This window comes from Branchiostoma lanceolatum, chromosome 6 (assembly GCF_035083965.1).
Source record: "Branchiostoma lanceolatum isolate klBraLanc5 chromosome 6, klBraLanc5.hap2, whole genome shotgun sequence".
Lineage (NCBI taxonomy): Eukaryota > Metazoa > Chordata > Leptocardii > Amphioxiformes > Branchiostomatidae > Branchiostoma > Branchiostoma lanceolatum.
In genome coordinates, this window is record NC_089727.1 from 10,329,439 (window position 1) to 10,349,464 (window position 20,026).

At 43.1% G+C, this 20,026-nt stretch overlaps 2 protein-coding genes and 1 long non-coding RNA gene across 3 annotated transcripts; all 3 read left to right on the forward strand.

Moving 5' to 3' along the window:
* Positions 1 to 828: 828 nt before the first annotated feature.
* On the forward strand, positions 829 to 2,952 carry LOC136437356 (uncharacterized). Its single transcript, XR_010756169.1, has 2 exons — positions 829 to 865; positions 1,026 to 2,952. It is a non-coding gene; the product is annotated as an uncharacterized lncRNA (long non-coding RNA).
* A 237-nt stretch (positions 2,953 to 3,189) lies between these two features.
* Positions 3,190 to 13,630, forward strand: LOC136437343 (uncharacterized). Its single transcript, XM_066431906.1, has 7 exons — positions 3,190 to 3,321; positions 9,108 to 9,304; positions 9,618 to 9,677; positions 10,183 to 10,364; positions 10,862 to 11,021; positions 11,340 to 11,415; positions 11,790 to 13,630. Exons 2-7 carry the CDS (start codon positions 9,110 to 9,112, stop codon positions 12,128 to 12,130), a joined length of 1,014 nt encoding a protein of 337 aa, XP_066288003.1. The 5' UTR covers positions 3,190 to 3,321; positions 9,108 to 9,109; the 3' UTR covers positions 12,131 to 13,630.
* A 560-nt stretch (positions 13,631 to 14,190) lies between these two features.
* Positions 14,191 to 19,680, forward strand: LOC136437344 (uncharacterized). The gene is made up of 7 exons (XM_066431907.1): positions 14,191 to 14,295; positions 15,348 to 15,532; positions 15,811 to 15,870; positions 16,372 to 16,544; positions 17,209 to 17,368; positions 17,555 to 17,630; positions 18,020 to 19,680. The coding sequence occupies exons 2-7, from the start codon at positions 15,350 to 15,352 to the stop codon at positions 18,370 to 18,372; spliced, it is 1,005 nt and encodes a 334-aa protein (XP_066288004.1). The 5' UTR covers positions 14,191 to 14,295; positions 15,348 to 15,349; the 3' UTR covers positions 18,373 to 19,680.
* The last annotated feature ends 346 nt before the right edge of the window (positions 19,681 to 20,026 follow it).

Below are 20,026 nucleotides of genomic sequence, written 5' to 3' on the forward strand. Positions count from 1 at the left end.
AAGATGGCGGCGTACTTGCCATTCAGCATCTTCGTGATCCTGCTATGTTTTGCCTGCGTGGGCCTGTCAGCCACTGGGATAGCTGTGGATGGAGAGTCCTGCGGCGGCGGTGGCTGCACCGCCATACGGGCCCTCCACGGCGTCTGCCTCCTGCTTGCGCTCACCGAGGTGGTTCTCGGATTCATCACCTCCATCATGAGCTGCGTCGGCATGTGTTCTTCTAACCACATCCAGCCGGTACCGTGCTGCACCTTTCTGTCGTGTTTATAAGCTAAGGCCAGTGTTGGTTTGACTATATGGAAAACATCCTCTGGAAACCCCAAAACTGATGCAAGCGTGCGAATGAAAAAAAGTTTGGCCCCCACAAATTACCTTCATTAGGAAATGTAAGTGGTCAATAAATTAATAAACACGCAGAGTATGGTCTACCGAATAATAGATTCTTCTGATTTTCTCTTTCACATCTTCTTCTTTGACTTTGGTATACTACGGCATAACTATCCATTTCCTGAAATATATTTTTGCAATTCACGACATATAACGTTATTTGCTATTTTGCAGCTGATTTGTACGATTTACAGTATGGTCGAAAATTGATGCCCGCGCGTATGTCATCCATATAATCAAATCAACATGGCCTAATAACAATTAAATGAATTGTTTATATGTATGCCTACTATTATCCCATGTGAGATAAACAATGGCAAACATTCTCTCAGTGATGTTGATTTAAGGACTATATCCTATAAAGGCAGACGTCATTCTCTACAATGCATGTGATGAAGTTTATCGGTTTGTTTCCAGACGGTCATCTACCACCAGGCAGGATACCCAGGAGGAGTGGTCTTCATGCAAAACACGGCAGGTAATAAAAGAACACACATTTTTAAAGAGGAACCCGATTTTCTGTTAAAATTTCTCACCAATGTTTAATACCCAAATGCCTCAAAATATTGTGTTCTTGGAAAATCGCGTAACATAAAAATATTTGTTTAGTTTTGCTAATAAGTGAAATGTTTTCACAGCCGGCGGCTACCCCATGCATCCATCGGGGATGACCTACATTGGCGGAGGCGTACAACCGTCGCCGGTTGTTTTCCAACCTCAATCGACGGCAACCCCACCCGCCTACTCATATGCCATGGCCAGCGGACCCATCAACCCTAACATGGTGGTCCACACACAGTCAAACATCTAAGCACTGTCTGTTGTCAACTGACAGCACATGTAACGGTTACCATTCATAGAAAACTACTAAGTATATAAAAATGTCGTCGGAAAATGATATTGAAAAATGTTTTCAGTGTCTGTTCTGTGTGAATCTATATATGGTCTACAAAAGACCAGTGTGAATATCTACTGGAACTTGAGTGCTTTCGCTACACAGTGGAACTGTGAGAAAGGAGACTGACAAAGTAATATTTCAGTTGAGACTGTATTTGGTAGAAACCATGGATCAGACCGAATGTTGTACTATAAAGTTGGGTAACATAAATTTGGGATTTTTCCGATAATGGTTGACTGAAATCAATCTAGCAGAACAATAAACCATCCTTTTTTTCTATTATTCTGTCAGTATCATGTACTATCTTTGCACTAATCATATATATGGTAGATTTTGTCTCTAGTCGTGCTGACACCATAATATTTCAACTTAAAACTACCGTCCGCCGCACGCACAATGACGGTGCTGTCGGACAGGGGGGCACATTAATTCGGGAGAGAAGATTCGTCTTGAATATCTTACCGCTAATCACATTTTATACAGCAGCTATTCGTTCCATCCTTGGCTTGAGGAGAGTGCTATGGATATAGACGTGTCCAAGTAAAAAAAATACAAGAAAAACGGCCGTACCGCAAACATCAGGCCTTCGGGAACAACCCGTGTGTTGAGTCGGTAGAACGTCACTCAAAGTTCACCCCCACCGTCATGGAAATTTGTACATTATTCATCGGGGCGTTAGCTGGATGCCGTAGAAATGGTAATACTACTATGTCCATGTGTTTCTGCTTGTGCTAAGAGCAAACTTTGAGGAAAATATCGCCATCAGTCCACTATCACACACAACATTTAGACAAAAAAGTGTTCCTCGCAAACGTTTGTCGTCTGCCGAATAGCAGGATTCTGGGTAACGAATATGGCGGCGGGAAAATTCACCGTAGTGCCGTAGCCATTGGTTGTAGCAACAAAGAGGCGTTTTGATGATTAATCACACTTAGAGTCCAGTTGTAGGTTAGCAAAAGAGATTCTAATAAGTTGTATTGTAAATAATTGTGTTTAGCAGGAAGCGGATGTGACATTTGTCTTATAAACCAGCGAACAACTATGTACATATAATTCTCCCACTAAGCCCTCAGACTGTGACAATAAGGGACGGAGAGTTTTTGACGTAGCCAACTTCTAATGCATGGTTATCGAAGCTTTTCAGACAGTGTTCTGAATACGTTAGTCTGTCAAGTTTGCATTTCTAGCGGTATTACTGATGTTGCATCTAGCACATATCCCTAAACACCCCGTTTTCGAAAAATCCCGAATTTAAGTACCCCGCGAATTTATGTTACCCAACGTTACATAGATATCTGTTATGTCACTCTGCGTGTGTGCGTTTCCCTAGTGATTATGTATATATGGTCATTTGTTTTACTTATAACTCGCCAATACCATCGTTGTACGACTTGTATTGTGTAAAGCATGTGCACACTGCTCAAGTATATAGGCCACTTCAAGACACATTCAAATGTGTTGATATTGAATGTTTGCATATTCCATGTTTCAATGTAAAACGTTGCGCTACTTGTCTACCTACATGTATAACAGTTGCAAGTTGGCAGAAGTGATGGGAATGCAGTAGTGTTACTGGTTATGATCGTTCGAATTTCGAAACAATGCTGTGATAGACTTTTACTTCTTGTGTTGCAATGTAATCAAGAAAGCCACAATTTAATCAATAATTCATTGTCCAGTGATCATTGTCGTCATGATTGACATTTACTGATCTGTGTGTTATTGGAATACTTAGAATCGTAACAATAATATTTTCGCCCATTCTCATAGCTTTTTAACTACCTTGTGATTGATTCAAAACGACGTATACAGTAACAGTTTCGTGTGACTTTTGGCCAATGATAAGACATGCCGACGCAATATCCCATACATCTGCTTGAAGACGCCACCTAGCGAGATTTATGCTAATCCCAATACCCACAATGCACCTTCACCAGTTCCTGTTTTTTGCTTGACTGGTTGGTGTATCAACAGACTTGGCCTTGAGGATTTGTCTTTACTTTCGCCGTCGACTTCAAGACGTTTCGACCGACCAGGTAAGATTATGCTATAAAGAACGACGGTGCTTTAACAGCACATCATTTCGACCAATCTTCCTTCTCTTTCGAGATTCACCATAATAGCCGTTAGAGTGATCATGACGCACACCTTCTCAAGTGTGTACGGACTGACAACGCCCATGTCCTCAGTTCCTTGATCACGTCTTAGAGTTAGAGCAAGAGCTGGTCTCTGAAACCTACTTTGTAGATTATCCGGTTAGCAAATATACAGATGTAACCGGCTCCTTACTGGGCGCCCAGTACGGAAACCGTGGAGAAAATAGCGCCGATACTCGGCCCCCAGTACGGAAGGAAGTTCCGTACAAGAATTCCAGTACGGAACGGCTTTATTCCTAGTAGGATTGGTCTGGACCAATCGTAGGGAATTACGCTGGAGGAAGCGACCTCTGACCTCCGCTCGTGCCATGCTCACAACGCGAAAATCCGCCGTCTCGTACGGCCGGCTCGCCTCCCCTGCAATGTTCCGTCGGAAGCCTTTCCCCTCTCGAGCTTTCATGAAGCATTTCAACCTACCGTGCGGCGCTCCCCAACTCCCGAGGCACACGAATCTGCCAAGAAACGCGCGGGTTGCCGTCCTCGTTGGGCCCGACGCCGACTCAGACAGCAGGGCCGCGGTGTGCACTACAGCAGCGTGTATGGGCCGCCAGTAACGTTGCCCACCTGGATTCGCAGTTCTAAGCGAGAGGCTCCTCCCGACCCTGAGTCTCTACACTGTTCGTAATCTTTGGCGACGTCCTGCAGCGAGTTTTCTTCACCAGCCTGGGACTGCACACCTGTTCCTGCCTGCCCATAACGTCCACAGAGACAGTGAGTCCACAGCGACCGGAACGATAGCCCCCCCCCCCCCCCTCGTTCAGGGGGGATTAGGACATTCCAATTTGGGCCAATAATACATGCATCCCTATGGGGAAGTTGACAGAAATTAGGTGTCATTATCTCAGGAACCAAAGATCCTGACCAAGAAAACTTACCCTCAATTTTTTACCACTTCTGTAGACTGTCATCTATCAGAATTACGAGAACTTCTATACGGCTAGTCTCCGGGGAAACACCCCCGAGCGAGAGCACTTGAGTCAGTCCATTTCCCTTATAAGGGCCGATCGCGACCATCACACTATCTCCCGGGGGTCCAGAAGACAAAAAGATGAAGAAAGGTCGTTTTTGTCAACATATTCTAAAATTATGAAGTCTGAACTGTCATACCCACCCCAGACTTGCCAAGAGTTCACCAAAAAGCCCACCAAGAAAGGCTTTCAATGTTTTAATGCCCTGTTTATTCTTGAGCTCTCTCACCGTAGGGTCTAGGCGCCTGCGCCAATACCATCATCCCCCCCTTCTAGGAAAATCAGGTTCAAAGCTGACAGTTGTCAATCATCTCACACAGTGCAGTGTAGGGTAGTAAATTAAAATCCTGAGTATTAATGTTCTCTGACAAGAACCAGTCCCCTGGGACCTGATCACTCAACAGGTGTCAGCTATATAGGGTTATGATGGCAAACTCATAGGTACTAGGTGGAAAATTGACAGGAGAAGAAAATTAAGTCAAAATATGATCACCTGAGTACAGAAGGGCTTTGCCAACTATAGTCCTACCCTGTATTTCCCCGTTGCAACCTGTCAAAGCAGAAAAAAAGTCCATCTAAGGGGCTCTGACCACCACACGGGACAGGTGTATGCAAGGCCCAGGGCATAGAGATGACCTTGACAATGGCAAAACACAATGTTTACCAGGTCCCGGACCACTCCCGATTACCCGACACCTACTGCCATACCCCCCCCCCCCCCCCAGCACCTACCCCCTGCCAGGTAGACACCTACAGTTCACCCCCTAGTATACAGGATCCATTCCTGAGGAGACTGAGTTTGGCTGCAGGGTTAAAAAGTAAGGAAAAAGGCCCAAAATCCTAAAAATGAGACAATTCATGAATGAATATGAGTCAACATAAGCCTATCCTTTGCTTAGATAGCAGATTAGAACTGAAAACCCCATAGAAATAGCAGAAATGGCTTGCCTACACTTCTACAGATTCCCTTCAGGGGGGATTAGGACATTCCAATTTGGGCCAATAATACATGCATCCCTATGGGGAAGTTGACAGAAATTAGGTGTCATTATCTCAGGAACCAAAGATCCTGACCAAGAAAACTTACCCTCAATTTTTTACCACTTCTGTAGACTGTCATCTATCAGAATTACGAGAACTTCTATACGGCTAGTCTCCGGGGAAACACCCCCGAGCGAGAGCACTTGAGTCAGTCCATTTCCCTTATAAGGGCCGATCGCGACCATCACACTATCTCCCGGGGGTCCAGAAGACAAAAAGATGAAGAAAGGTCGTTTTTGTCAACATATTCTAAAATTATGAAGTCTGAACTGTCATACCCACCCCAGACTTGCCAAGAGTTCACCAAAAAGCCCACCAAGAAAGGCTTTCAATGTTTTAATGCCCTGTTTATTCTTGAGCTCTCTCACCGTAGGGTCTAGGCGCCTGCGCCAATACCATCATCCCCCCTTAACGCAGGGCCGCGGTGTGCAACCACAGTAGCGTGCGGGGACTCCCACTAACGTTGTCCACCTGGATTCGCAGTTCTAAGCTAGAGTTTCACCCGAAGACTGATTCCGGCTGTCTCTACACTGTTCGTAATCTGTGGCGGCGTTCTGCAGCGAGTTTTTCTCCACCAGCCTGGGACTGCACACCTGCCTGCCCCGTGTGAGTTTCCCCGACATATACATTCTGAGCCTTCATCAAGCCTCTCAACCTACCGTGCGATGTTTCCCAACTGCCGAGGCACACGAACCTGCCAAGAAACCTGCGGGTTGCCGCCCCACAATTGCGTATTTACAGAGAGTACACAACGATCGGACCGACAGCCCCCCTCCCTCACTCACCTCCCGCCCTTGAGGCGGGGTCTCGCGAGACTCCGGCCCGTGATTTGAGCAGCCATGTTTCTTCTCGCGAACCTAACAACTTATCCACGAGCTTCCACGAGCGGTACTTCCTCATTGCACGCCCTTCTCCCTTTCCACCCGTACCTACACGGTCTACAAGAATGCGGTGTGCATCAACAGCAGCGTACTCAAGGCTCCCCACTCCACGTCGATGCGACTTAACCTTCCGGTCCGACTCGGAGTCCGCGGCAGCGTCCTGCAGCGAGACCGTCATCAGCCTGGATTACCACGCACACTCGAAACTCTTGACTCTTTCCAGTAGAGTAGAGTAGATTAGAGTAGTTTAGCACAGCCAGATTGACAGTTCATCAAGATCAGCTCCAGCTGCGTGCCGAAGACCCCCAGTACCCGCCCACGGCCCACTTCACAGTACTAAGTGAGAGACTCACGCCGACGTACCCTTTCCGGTTTGTCTCTACGCTGTTCGACAGTGCCCGGCCGGTGACGTCCTGCGGCGCGTTCTTCACCAGCCTTGGACACTTTTTTATGAACTTGAATATCCAGCTACCTCCTAATTTAGATTCAGCACTACCACTACAACTAACTACTTTTCCGCTACGCGGTTTGGGGCCCTCACTACCCTCGGCTTGGCCGTTGATGTCTCTGTACAACCATTATAAGCCTCTACCACAGAGCAGTTTCACAGATTAAAGACATCACATGCCCCAAACCGCCTAGCTTTCTCCTTGTATTGTCTATGTGTACGTAAGTGTAATTCTAGTAGGATTGGTCTGGACCAATCGTAGGGAATTACGCTGGAGGAAGCGACCTCTGACCTCCGCTCGTGCCATGCTCACAACGCGAAAATCCGCCGTCTCGTACGGCCGGCTCGCCTCCCCTGCAATGTTACCACCATCCCGCCCTTGCTGCAATCTCAACTTGCATCTTAAGAACTCATAAAATTGTTTAAACTTACCAACACTGTACGTAATACATTACAGTTTGTGTTGTGACCGCCAAGACCACAGTCTTTGGCCGTTGATGTCTCTGTACAACCATTATAAGCCTCTACCACAGAGCAGTTTCACAGATTAAAGACATCACATGCCCCAAACCGCCTAGCTTTCTCCTTGTATTGTCTATGTGTACGTAAGTGTAATTCAGTACCGAAGCTTCGTCAGCACTGGACGTCCAGAACTGAATTTGTTTCGGCACTCGGGTTCCAGAGCTGAACGCCTCTCGGTATTCGGGTTCCAGTACGGATTTGCGTTCCGGCTAGGTCAACGGTCATTCGGTACTGGTTACCCAGTGCGGAGGTCATTCAGCACTGGATAACCGAGTGCCGATTTACGGATGTAACGGGTTCCGTACTGGATTTACCAGTAAATAGTGAAACTTCAGTACTGGAAGCCGAGACCTCAAATTATTTCGGAACTGGGCGTCCTGTACTCACGTTCTATACGGTACTGGGATGATCCATTGTTTGGACCGACTGGACAGTTTTGGATTTAGTTGTCTGTACATTTCAATGCTTGTACATACTAACGTTTAGGTAGTACTGCTTTGTGCCTTGGTTATGGCAAGGAGGTTTGATATAAAACCTCCTTGGTTATGGACATAGATTTTGGTAGGTATTTAAATATAAAGTACATTATTATTTCAGTGTATGTTTTCTCCCGATAAAGGCACAAGCCACAAGGATATGTTGTTGTCGTTGAAACGTAACAGAATGTGATACTGTATTTTTTCTTTCTTCATTCGAACGTCTTCCAAACAATAGCTTTGAAGTGGGAAAAAGCATTGAAGAGATGAAGCCCTGAAAATAACGTTAGACGGTCGTTAGAGTCTCAGCACTTGGTTTCCAGTCCTGACAGGAGGGTTCCCAGTACTGAAGCTGCCCAGTACAGGAAGTCCAGTACTGAGAAAGTCTCAGTACTGGAGCTCCTGTTCTGACGACCACTTCCGTACTGGTTGTCCAGTACTGACAAAGGAGGCAGTTACATTTGTATATTTGCATCCGGTTACTAATTATTGCTTTGCTGCTGCAGTTGTTGTTGTCTTTGTTTCCTCTGTTGCTTTCATTTTTCACAGACGTTGTCTCTTGGTGCTGCATGCTGGGTTTTATAAGTTATGCCCCATTAGAAGATAACATGTATCAAAAAGCCCATTCGCGGTTGCGACTACGCATGTGCAGTGTCAAAGGTAAAGGCCCCTGAAACGTAAACAAGCCAGGGGCCTTCACCCTTGACACTGCACATGCATAATCGGAACCGCGAATGGGTTTATTTATGCCCCACTAAAAGATATCTATTGACATATGCATGTTTTCCTGTTCTGCTTGCCAAGGAACCACTCAACCTCCCGAGCCATTGCACTGATTTTTTTGGTTGGATGTTTACTGTTTCAAACTTTCGAATTGGTGTGTGCACTGTCCTAAGCCTAAAGCCTGTTCAGGACCTAAACCATATGACTTTGCTCCCAACCTCTACTCCCCAACCAAGGTCGGCACTGAGTTGGGAGAAGCCTGGACTCTATTCTATTCTATCTCCGGTTCGACGTTCACTCCTCTGATCACATCAATTGGACCAAACAGTATATGGTTTTCCCGACTTTGATCATTCAAAAATTATACGCACCTGCCGACTTTCAAAGACTAGTAGGCAACTGACCAATTGCAACTCCATATCACAGATGACCTTGCTCACCACCAACTCCCAACCATGGTGTGGAGAAGGCCGGGAGGCCATTATGGTTTAATTCTAAAGGCTATGTGTGACAAGGATAAGTTAAGGTACCATAATTAGTATTGCTGACTATATAACTGTATGAATGTAAACGTAAACCTACATTGTGATATTTCCTTCCTATCCAGCCATGTGCTGTAGTGAGGGAGGCTGTTGTGGAGGCAGCTGTAAGTACAAGGGGACCTGCATCCGCAACCTGGGCTGGACCCTGATAGTTCTGGGAGTTGTCGGCTTCATCCTGGCAGTGATTGCAGATGGGGTGTACGCAGGATACCCGTTTGCTATTGTGCATCACATCAGCACTCCAATATGGGGAGGAGTCTTTGTAAGTCTGACTGTCTTTTCTTTGCTGCTTACAAGTGACTGGAACTACATACAGTATGCAATGTCACATATGCCAACATATGCAACTTCGCATATGCCTAGCTACTTATGTGACATTGCATATGCCTACATGTACACTTGCATATTTGTTATTGCCTCAACTCAAACTACCTTTCGTACTGAAATCGTATTTGTTATACAGCAGATGCCACTGTATTTGCTAAAGTTGCTCTGCAACGATTGTAGATATTTGCAATGTTACTAAGTAGCTAAACTGTTACTAATGATTTTATGATATAACATTTGTTTTACAGATCATAATTGCTGGAGGCTTGGCTGTATGTGGAGGAAACAACCCTGATAATGCCTGTCAGGTGAGGTCTTCCATACTCTCAGTGTGCAGTAACATTTTTGATTGGTGTCAAGATGTAACACAGAAAATGCCTGTAATTCATGTACAGATTCCTAGAAGATTTAGAGTGCTTAATCTATATACAGTAGCTATAACTGTACTTTTACTGTAAACGTGTCAGCAGAGTTTTACAATAACAGACACACACTTATTAACTCTATACTGGTTGTTTCATATTCCCCTGTAACTTACAGTGTAAAGCTAGTTTGTCTTGATTTAGATATATCCAGCAATAGCAGATTTACCTGTATGATTCATACCCTTGTAATGTTTTTGTCAAATATCTAAGTCTAAGGGCCTATGTTCTGTTCTGTAAACAAAAAAGTAATGTACTTAACGGTTATATGTATGTTACATGTGAAATGTTATATGTAAAAACTAAAATGTTACATGTAAAATGTAATGAAAATTTGAATTCAAGAAACTTCAGTCTAACACCTTCTTTCTCCTCCGCTTTCACCTTACAGAGGATAGCACTTCTGATCATGAGCATCTTTGGCATCATATTCGCCATGACAATTTGGATCATGGCATCTGTTGGACTAGCCAATGATGGAAACCAATGTGAATGGTTTAAGCTGGGACCATGTGACAAGAATGATCCTCATAATTATTATAATTATAACTGTGGCTGGTGGTATGACTACTGGTAAGTATGAGTACATGATATTACTTACCCTGCCCTGATTATTGCCATGTCATAATTATTAAAAAAATATTATGAAGTTACTAGTTATAGTTTATGGGGAAGATTGAAGACTTTCTATCTAGGTGTAGTATGCTATCCGACATATCATGATCACAAGGAGCTAGGAGTTTGTAATGATGCATTGGCAGCTTAAATGTGGTGTTCATGGCTTAACAGTTCGTGATGACATGTTTTAAAGCCTTGTAAACTTGGTCAATGGCAAATGTCAGAAACCATATTGTCCTTGCAGAATTATTAAGGATGTTTTTGATGTGATAATCAAGCATTTTTATTCAGGATATGTTAAAGACTTGACTGCTTGGTTATGTAACAATAGTAGTTTCCTGTCATCTATCATCAAAACTTGTACAAATGCAAACTGGGCTTGTTACCCTTGAGCTCCAATTCTCCTTTTAAATGATACATGTTCTTGATGCTGTAAGGATTCTGTTTTGTAGGTACGATCTGTATCCCAACTGGCGGGATATTGACTGTGGGGGAATAAAGGCCCTCCATGCCCTCCAGCTGGTCCTGGGGCTGACAGAGACAGTGGTGATGTTCATCGTGAGCATCAGGGCCTGCTGTGGAACCTGCTGTCACTCCACACAACAGCCTCCGGTAGGTGTGGAGACTGTGTGTGTGTGTGTGTGTGTGTGTGTGTGTGTGTGTGTGCGTGTGCATGTGTAAGTGTATTGTAGTGTAGTGTAGTGTGTGTGTTTGAGTGTGAGTGCATGTGTGCTTGTGTGTGTGTGTGCGTGCTTGTGTGTGTATGTATGTGAGTGAGTGTGAACTTTCAAGCTTTGTGGCAAAACATTTTTGGGGATGCAAACGGTCGGCATACATGATAAAGCTGATTCTTTGCAGCCCTTCCATATATATTACCCATAATGTAAAAAGCTTGTGATGTTCTGTCAACCTTGTTCTTGTACTTTTCAGACTCATGCCATCATCTACCAGCCTGGACAGCCCTTACAGCAACAGATGCACTCTGGGGTCATCATCATGCAGACAGGTGAGAATACCATACTTACAAGGAATAATACCACTCTCACAAGACTCGAGTGGAAGACGACCCTATGTTTTTTTGCTGCCTGTGATTGGCAGCAGTAAGAGAAGCCATGCAAATTTCAATGCCATGCCCACCCTAACAGTGGCCCATACTAAAACAAATTGAATGTTTGTAGCTGTGCATTTTATGATTTCAGTGTGATTTGGCAGGTTTAGTATCATTTAGTATCATGCTGTAGTATCATTTAGTCGATCTTCATCTGTTGTCAAAAATGATCCTGTGATTTATTCTTATACTTCTGTAATGTTTGCATGTTTATTATACATTATGCATGGGTGATACACCTGTACATCATTTCCCTTTTTTGTCTCCTGTAGTGCCTGGGGCTCCACCTGGCCAGCCCTATGCAGGACAGCAGCTAGTCTACAACCCACAAGCACAACCTGGGGTGTACCCAGGTCAACCCCAGCCTGGGGCGTACCCAGCTCAACCCCAGCCTGGGGCGTACCCAGCTCAACCCCAACCTGGGGCATATCCAGGTCAACCCCTGCCCGGGGCAAACCCAGGTCAACCCCAGCCTGTGGCATACCCAGCTCAATCCCAGCCTGGGGTGTACCCTGGATCCCAGCCTAGTCCATACCCCACACAGGCTGGGTCATACCCCACCCAGATGGCAGCCCCACCAGCTTACAATGTGGTCACTGATCAGAAGGCGTAAATGACAGATTTCTTGCTGGTTTTCATATGCTTGCTGGGTTTAGCTTTGAATTCAATGCCATTTTATGTATGAGCTAAGAATGCAAATTTGTAGCAAGATCTAGTATGTGAAAAACCGGCAATAATGTTTCTTTACCCGTTTGGGAAAGTATGTTTTCCTGATAAACTATTGACCCACACATGACCACAGAGCATGTCGTCAAACATAAATGACATAACATCTAAAACAAGCATAGCTTGAGCCAATATTTCTCTGTAAAGTTTTAAGCCATAGACTATGTAAATGAAAAGACTAAAAAAACAGATATATGATAGTTTTGGCGAGCCTAGGAGTAACGTTATGAGAAATGCTTTAAGTGCAAACCACAGATGGTCATCAACAGTTGCGATGATTTTTCATGAAAACAGAGATGTTGTTTTCAGTTTGTTTGTTTTGGTATGTGTGCTAGTCTGTTCCCACTGGCCAGGGTCCAAGGCGGCAGGATGTGAAGCAGAAAATGGTCTAAATGGAGACTTGCAGGATGGGAAGGCTGGTTTGGCCCAGGTCCACAATTTGTGAATCTGGCTTGTTGCAGTTGACTTTCTTCCATTAAGAAGGGTTGACACTGAAATGCATGACTTGAGTGCAAACCTGCTTTCTTGATTGTTAACAATATCAGTATTATTAAGCAGATTTATCCAACTCAATTTATGCCTGAAATTATCCAAATTATACATAGGGGATGTACTGTACTTCAAATGTGAAAATGTGCTTTTTTGCACTTGAGGCTCTTCCCTTCAAAAGCTGTGTGAGGATCATTGAAACAAGTGTCATTGAAAATGATACCTATTCATGCTTCATAATGAGTTGAATACATAGAATGAAGATTATGATCATTATAGAAGCTGAGATATGCCTTGTGCAAATCAGTCATTGCAAAGGAACTAACAATCATTCCAACATACATGAACATAATATGTTCCCAAGTTGAGTAGGTGAGGCAAGAAATGATGTGACAATGAAGAAGTAACAAATGCTGATGTAACAGTTATATAATATTTACATAAGATTAATTACCAACATGATTTAAAGAAAGATGAGAGTAATTGGAAAGATTTATTTTATCAAGTTACATCCAAAGGTGAATTGCCTGAGTATTAATCCATGTATCAACATGTGTCTTAACAGTGAATGTTGATAGGTTTGAAAGCCATTCTATTAATTCCATGGTTGATACATATTGTGCTGATACATTTAAGGTTTTCAGCGTAAGCATACGGTTCATCCATAAATGCGAAGTTCAGTTGTTGTTTTTTTGCAATGCATGTTTGTAAGCTCATTGCTTATTGTGAAGGGCCAATAGTGGTAGATATGGTAGCAATAACAGAGGTGACGAAATGCTGTAACTCAACTACCGCATATTCTACTCCTGTATATATATTGTCAGGATTATTATAATGGCATTCATGGATTTTGATTATGGCTCCTCCAGAATAATTGTATTAAACATATTTAAACTGATGGCAAGACTGAAATCATTTTTATCATATTTTTCATCATTCATTCACCTATTAGATTAAGAGACGTATGATCATGAACGACTAAATTACACACTCGTATCATGATTACGGGGCAGTGGGAAGTCAAATGCCTTGGAAAGGGCATTTAGTTCTGCACCCAGCCAGCCCACTGTTCATTTGTAGGTAACGTTACCTATCCCATCCCTTAGAATTATATTTGATACTGTAATTTGATTACTTTCCACTTTCCCATAACGTTAGTTTAGACAAGGATTAACAACCCCACTCACTAGTTGCTGTGTCAACTATTTACTAGTATGATTGTTGAAGAGTTATGAACAACCTCAAATTATGTCTGACAACCTGAAGGGTTCAAACTGAACGATGACAATTTGTAAGACTTAAATTTCATCGCCCGACGTCGCTCTCTGACTGATCAAGATGTAAACAACCACAGCACAAAACCCGAGGGCTCAAGTTTCAGTTCGGATACCCTGAACTCATCCACTATGGGTCACCTCAGCACAACAATACTGACGGAAAACTCCAACCTTTGACACCTGTTCGACCTGGCTCGTCATTGGCAGCCATATGCAGGATCATATATACTGAACAAACACCCTGGTCAGGTAAACGCCTCTCAGTTCGTGTCGTCATCTGTTACAGGTAGGTCATGCCATTACTATTTCGTAAGCTATGAAATTAGGTTTATTTGCTGTATGCAGCGAAGTTATGCTGGATAGAAGAATGTTTTAACCATGTGATTTTAACTATAACGTTACATGCTTAAGGAAATGGTTCGTGTCACAGGTAGTCTGAATGAGGAAGTTTTAAACAGGTGTGGCAGGCTAGGTGCGCCAGAAATGGCCACCATTATACAAATTATTCTTTGTTGTTGTCTTTGTTTCGTCTATTATTTCGCTAGACGTTTTCTCTTGGTGCTGTGTTTCACTATACCCCACTAATTTGAAAATGTTGTATGATACAGGCCGATCCGGGCTATCAACAGGTTGTTCCAGTTCCGCTTGCCAAGCGACTTCTCTACACCCTAAGCCAACATTTACAACGATTCTTTGATTGGATGTTTACTGATTGAAAGGTATTTCTGTGCTTCCTGTCAATAATTAAAATTAAGGCTATCTGTGCACTATCAACAGGGTGGGCAGCTTTTTAGTAGTATGGTAGTATTTGATGTCATTTAGCAGCAGATTATGAGAATTTCAATTTGAGCTCAAACCTGGACCCTCGAAACCCTTTTGTTCTTTTTTCCCCATGCACTACCACGGACCCATGATGCGAAAGAATTGGTGTGTGCACTGCTCTAGCCTAAAGCCTGTTCAGGACCTTCTATGACTCTGCTCCTTACCCTACCATGACCAGGGTCGGCACTCAGGTTGGGAGTACCCTGGACTCCGAGTATTCTAACTCCGGTTCGCCCCTCTGATCGCATCCAATCAGACTTTCCCGAGTTTTGAGCGTTCAAAAGTTATTATTGGCTGGTGCAAATGACATTTAAAGTAAGCAACCTCACCAACCAACTCCCAACTATTGTTGTCTTTGATCACGACTAACCATAGACGGCCGGGAGGCTATTATCATGGTTTAAAGGTCATGTGTGACAGGGTCTTATAAATTACTCGTACTCGGTATTACTAATTAACTGGATGATTGTACAATCTACAGTCAAACGTACATTTTGACATTTCCTTCCTGTCCAGCCATGTGTTGTGGCGCGGGAGGCTGTTGTGAGTACAAGGGGACCTGCATCCGCAACCTGGGCTGGACCCTGATAGTTCTGGGAGTTGTCGGCGTCATCCTGGCAGTGATTGCAGATGGGGTGTACGCAGGATACCCGTTTGCCACCCTGCATCACGTCAGCACTCCGATATGGGGAGGGGTCTTTGTAAGTCTGACTACTTTTCTCTGCTGCTTAAGATGACTGTAACTACATAGTTATGCAATGTCACATTTGCCAACATATGCGACTTCTCTTACGCCTACTTCTGTGACATGCGTATGCCTACATGTACATTTGTTATTGCCTCAACACAAGCTCAAGTCAAATTACCTTTCGTACTGAAATCGAGTTACAGCAGATGCCACTGTATTGTCTTAAAGTTGCTCTGCAGCAGTTGTAAATACTGTTACTAATGATTTTATGATGTGACATTTGGTTTCCAGATTATAATTCCTGGAGGCTTGGCTGTCTGTGGAGGAAAGAACCCTGATAATGCCTGTCGGGTGAGATTTTCCATACTCCAGGGCATTATCATATTATAGGTGTTGACGTTAGGATGTGACACAGAAATCGCCTGTTGTGTAATTCAGTTACAGATTCCCAGAACATCTAGAGTGATTTTTTATATAAAGTACATGTAACTGCAATTCTACTGTAAAATGTCAGCAGACTGGGGAATGTGAAACAACTACTATGTGTGTCTGTAATCAAACTCTGGCAGAGTTTAACAATTACAGACACACATGGTAGTTGTTTCACATCCCCCTGTAACTTATAGTGTAAAGCTAGTTTGTCTTGATTTAGATTTAGATATATCCAGCAATAGCAGATTTACCTGCATGATCCATACTCTTGTAATTTTTGTTGAAAAATGTTCAAGTCTTAGGGCTGATATTCTGTTCTGTAAAAGAAGCAATGTACTTAGTATGATTAAGTAAAATGTAATGAAAATTTCAAGTCAAGAAACTTCTAATATTTTTTCTTGTCTCACTCCCACCTGAAAGAGGATAGCACTTCTGGTAATGAGCATCTTTGGCATCATGTTTGCCATGATAATTTGGATCATGGCATCTCTTGGACTAGCCATTGACGGAAGCGAGTGTGACCGGTTTAAGCTGGGACCATGTGACAGGAATGATCATTATGATTATGGCTGTAGTTGGTGGGATGATTACTGGTAAGTAACGTTATGCGTACATGATATTACTTACCCATATACTCAATTTAACTGCACTGTGCACTTGTTTTAAAAGTAAATTTGATATTGCTTACCATGCCCTGCTCATTACCATGCCATATTGCAAAAATATGTTTGAACTTAATAGTAACTAGTGGATTATGGGACAGATTGAAGACTATCTGTCTAAGTGTTTAAATTCTACCCGATATATGCCATGGAGCTAGAAAAGATACATTAGCAGCTCAAATGTGGTGTTGATTGTTCAACAGTTAGTGACGACATGTTAAGCCTAGCCAACTTGGTAAATGGAAATGCCAATACCCCCCAAATGGGTGTTTTTTTATTTGACAATAAAACATTTTTATTCAGGGTATGTTGAAAACTTGACCATTGCTGTTCGGTAATGTAACAGTAGCAGCTTCCTATCATCTATTATCAAAACATGTATAGATGTCTGCACACTGCGGCTGCATAGCTACAGGATGGATGGATGGATGGATGGATGGATGGATGGATGGATGGATGAATGGATGGATGGGTGGATGGATGAATGGATGGATGGATGGATGAATGGATGGATGGGTGGGTGGGTGGGTGGGTGGATTCCTTCTTTTATACGACTCATGTTGTTGACCGTACTATTCATTATTCTGATCTGCAGGTATCGTCTGTATCCCAACTGGCGGGATATTGACTGTGGGGGGATAAAGGCCCTCCATGCCCTCCAGCTAGTCCTGGGGCTGACAGAGACAGTGGTGATGTTCATCGTGAGCATCAGGGCCTGCTGTGGAACCTGCTGTCACTCCACACAACAGCCTCCGGTAGGTGTGGAGACTCTCTCTCTCTTTCTCTCTCTCTCTCTCTCTGTGTGTGTGTGTGTGTGTGTGTGCGTGTGTGTGTGTGTGTGCATGTGTGTGTGTGTGAAAACGGTCGGCTGATAAAGTATATATTTCTCATAAAGGAATAAGCTTGTGATCTTCTGTAAACATTGTTCTTGTACTGTTCAGACTCATGCCATCATCTACCAGCCTGGACAGCCCTTACAGCAACAGATGCACTCTGGGGGCTTCATCATGCAGACAGGTAAGAAATCCATACTTACAAGGAATAATACCACTCTCACACGACACAAAACTCGAGTGGAAATACGATGCAAATTTCAATGTCATGGCCACCCTGACAGTGACCCGTACAAAAAAAAGATCGTTTGTAGCTGTGTATATCATGGTGATTTCAGTGTGATTTGGCAGATTTTAACATAATTGTACAATCTGATCAATCTTCATCTGTTGTCAAGCATCCTTATTTTGGTTCAAAAGTAAAATTACACGGTTATGCCTGATGAGCACAGAATGCCTTTGAACTCTTCATCGTCAACACATACATTCCTCCTTTTATTTTCATATTTTTGTGTATCATACATTGTGCATGGGTGATACATGTAAATCATTTCCCTTTTTTGTCTCCTGTAGTGCCTGGGGCTCCACCTGGACAGCCCTATTCCGGACAGCAGCTGGTCTACAACCCCCAAGCACAACCTGGGGTGTACCCAGCTCAGCCCCAACCTGGGGTGTACCCAGCCCAACCCCAACCTGGGGTGTACCCAGCTCAACCCCAGCCTGGGGCGTACCCAGCTCAACCCCAGCCTGGGACGTACCCTGCTCAACCCCAGCCTGGGGCATATCCTGGATCCCAGCCTAGTCCATACCCCACACAGGCTGGGTCGTACCCCACACAGGCTGGGTCGTACCCCGCTCAGATGGCACCCCCATCCACTGAGTCACAGCCACCACCTTATGATGTGGCTACTGATCAGAAGATTTAGATGACAGATTCATTGCTGGTTTTCATATGCTTACTGAGTTTAGCTTTAAATTCAATGACATTTCATGTATTAGTTAAGTGTACTGGACCATTGTGTAAACTTGTAACAAGATCTATGTGAAAAACCGGCAATGATGTTTCTCTACCCTTTGGGAAAGTAAACATGTTTTCCTGATAAACTATGGAACGGAGCATGTTGTCAGACATGAATGACATGAAATCTAAAACAAGCATAGCTTCAGCAAGTATTTCTTGGTAAATGAAAAGGGTTGGTATATGACAGTTTGATGGTCATCAACAGTTATTATGATTTTTCATGAAAACAGATATGTTGTTTTTCGTTGGTTTGTTTTCGTGTTTGTGCTAGTTTGTTACTACTGGCCAGGGTCCAATGTGTCAGGATGTGAGGCGGTAAATTGTCTGACTGGAGACTTGCAGGACGCAAAGGCTGGCCTGGCCCAGTTTCAAAGTCGGTGCTTTTTGCAGTTGATTTTCTTCCATTAAGAGGTATTGACACTGAAATTCATGACTTGAGTGGAAACCTGCTTCCTGGATTAGGACTGCTAACAATAACAGTATTACTATGCAGATTTATCCAACTAATTCATGCCTGATATGATACAAACTATGCATAGGGGATATTCTCCAAATATTAAAATGTGCCCCTTTTGGCGCTTGAGGCTATTAAAAAAAAGTGTAATGAGTATGGAAAGAAATGTCATTCAAAATGATACCTATTCATGCTTCATAATGAGTTGAATACATAAAATAAATGTTATGATTATAGAAGCTGAAATATGCCTTGTCCAAAACAGTCATTGCGAAGGAACCAACAATCATTCCAACATACATGAACATAATATGTTATGTACATCCAAGCTGAGGCGAAAAAATCATGTGACAATGAAGGTGAAATAACAAATGCTGATGTAACAGTTATATAACATTTAAAGAAAAATATGAGCAATGATTAAAAGAAAGATTAGAATGATTGATTAGAAAAGATTTTATACTATCAGTTTACATCAAAAGGTGGTGAATTGCCGAAGCATTTATTCCATGCATCAACATGTGTTTTAATAGTGAATTGTGGTAGACTTGAAACCATTTTATCAATTCCGTGGTTGATAGATATCTTACTATTGTGTTGATACATTAACGGTTTTTGTTGAATTATATCCATAAAGATGTAGTTTAATTTTGTTGCAATGCTTGTTTGTAAGCTTATTGTGAAGTGCCAAAAGTAGTACACATTGCAGATATGGCAACAGCCACAGAGTTGATTGAATAAAGTAACTGGTGTCCTGCATAGTCTACTCTTGTTTATGATGCCAGGAGTATTCTTATGATTGGAGACTTCGTGGATTTAGACGGTGGCTCTTCCAGGAACTTTGTAATAAACATACATACACTCATCAGAGAACAAGACTGAAGTCGTATTTTTCAACATTCATTAATCTATCAGAGACATGTATGATCATGAAAGACATGCATGATCATGAGTGACAAGATTACACACTCGTAGCATGATTATGGGTCACTGGAAAAAAACATTTACAGGCCCTGCAGTCAGCCACTGTTCATCTGTACGCACCTGTCCCAGCCCTTGAGATATTGTTCTTATCGTCCGAAGTCGCTCCCTGTTGAAGATGTAA

Coding starts and splice junctions, on each gene's coding strand:
- LOC136437343 (XM_066431906.1), top strand. CDS start 9,110: ATGTGCTGTAGTGAGGGAGGCTGTTGTGGAGGCAGCTGTAAGTACAAG. Junction 10,365..10,861: donor GGCTGGTGGTATGACTACTG/GTAAGTATGAGT, acceptor TCTGTTTTGTAG/GTACGATCTGTATCCCAACT. Junction 11,416..11,789: donor GGTCATCATCATGCAGACAG/GTGAGAATACCA, acceptor TGTCTCCTGTAG/TGCCTGGGGCTCCACCTGGC.
- LOC136437344 (XM_066431907.1), top strand. CDS start 15,350: ATGTGTTGTGGCGCGGGAGGCTGTTGTGAGTACAAGGGGACCTGCATC. Junction 15,533..15,810: donor CGATATGGGGAGGGGTCTTT/GTAAGTCTGACT, acceptor TTTGGTTTCCAG/ATTATAATTCCTGGAGGCTT. Junction 17,631..18,019: donor GGGCTTCATCATGCAGACAG/GTAAGAAATCCA, acceptor TGTCTCCTGTAG/TGCCTGGGGCTCCACCTGGA.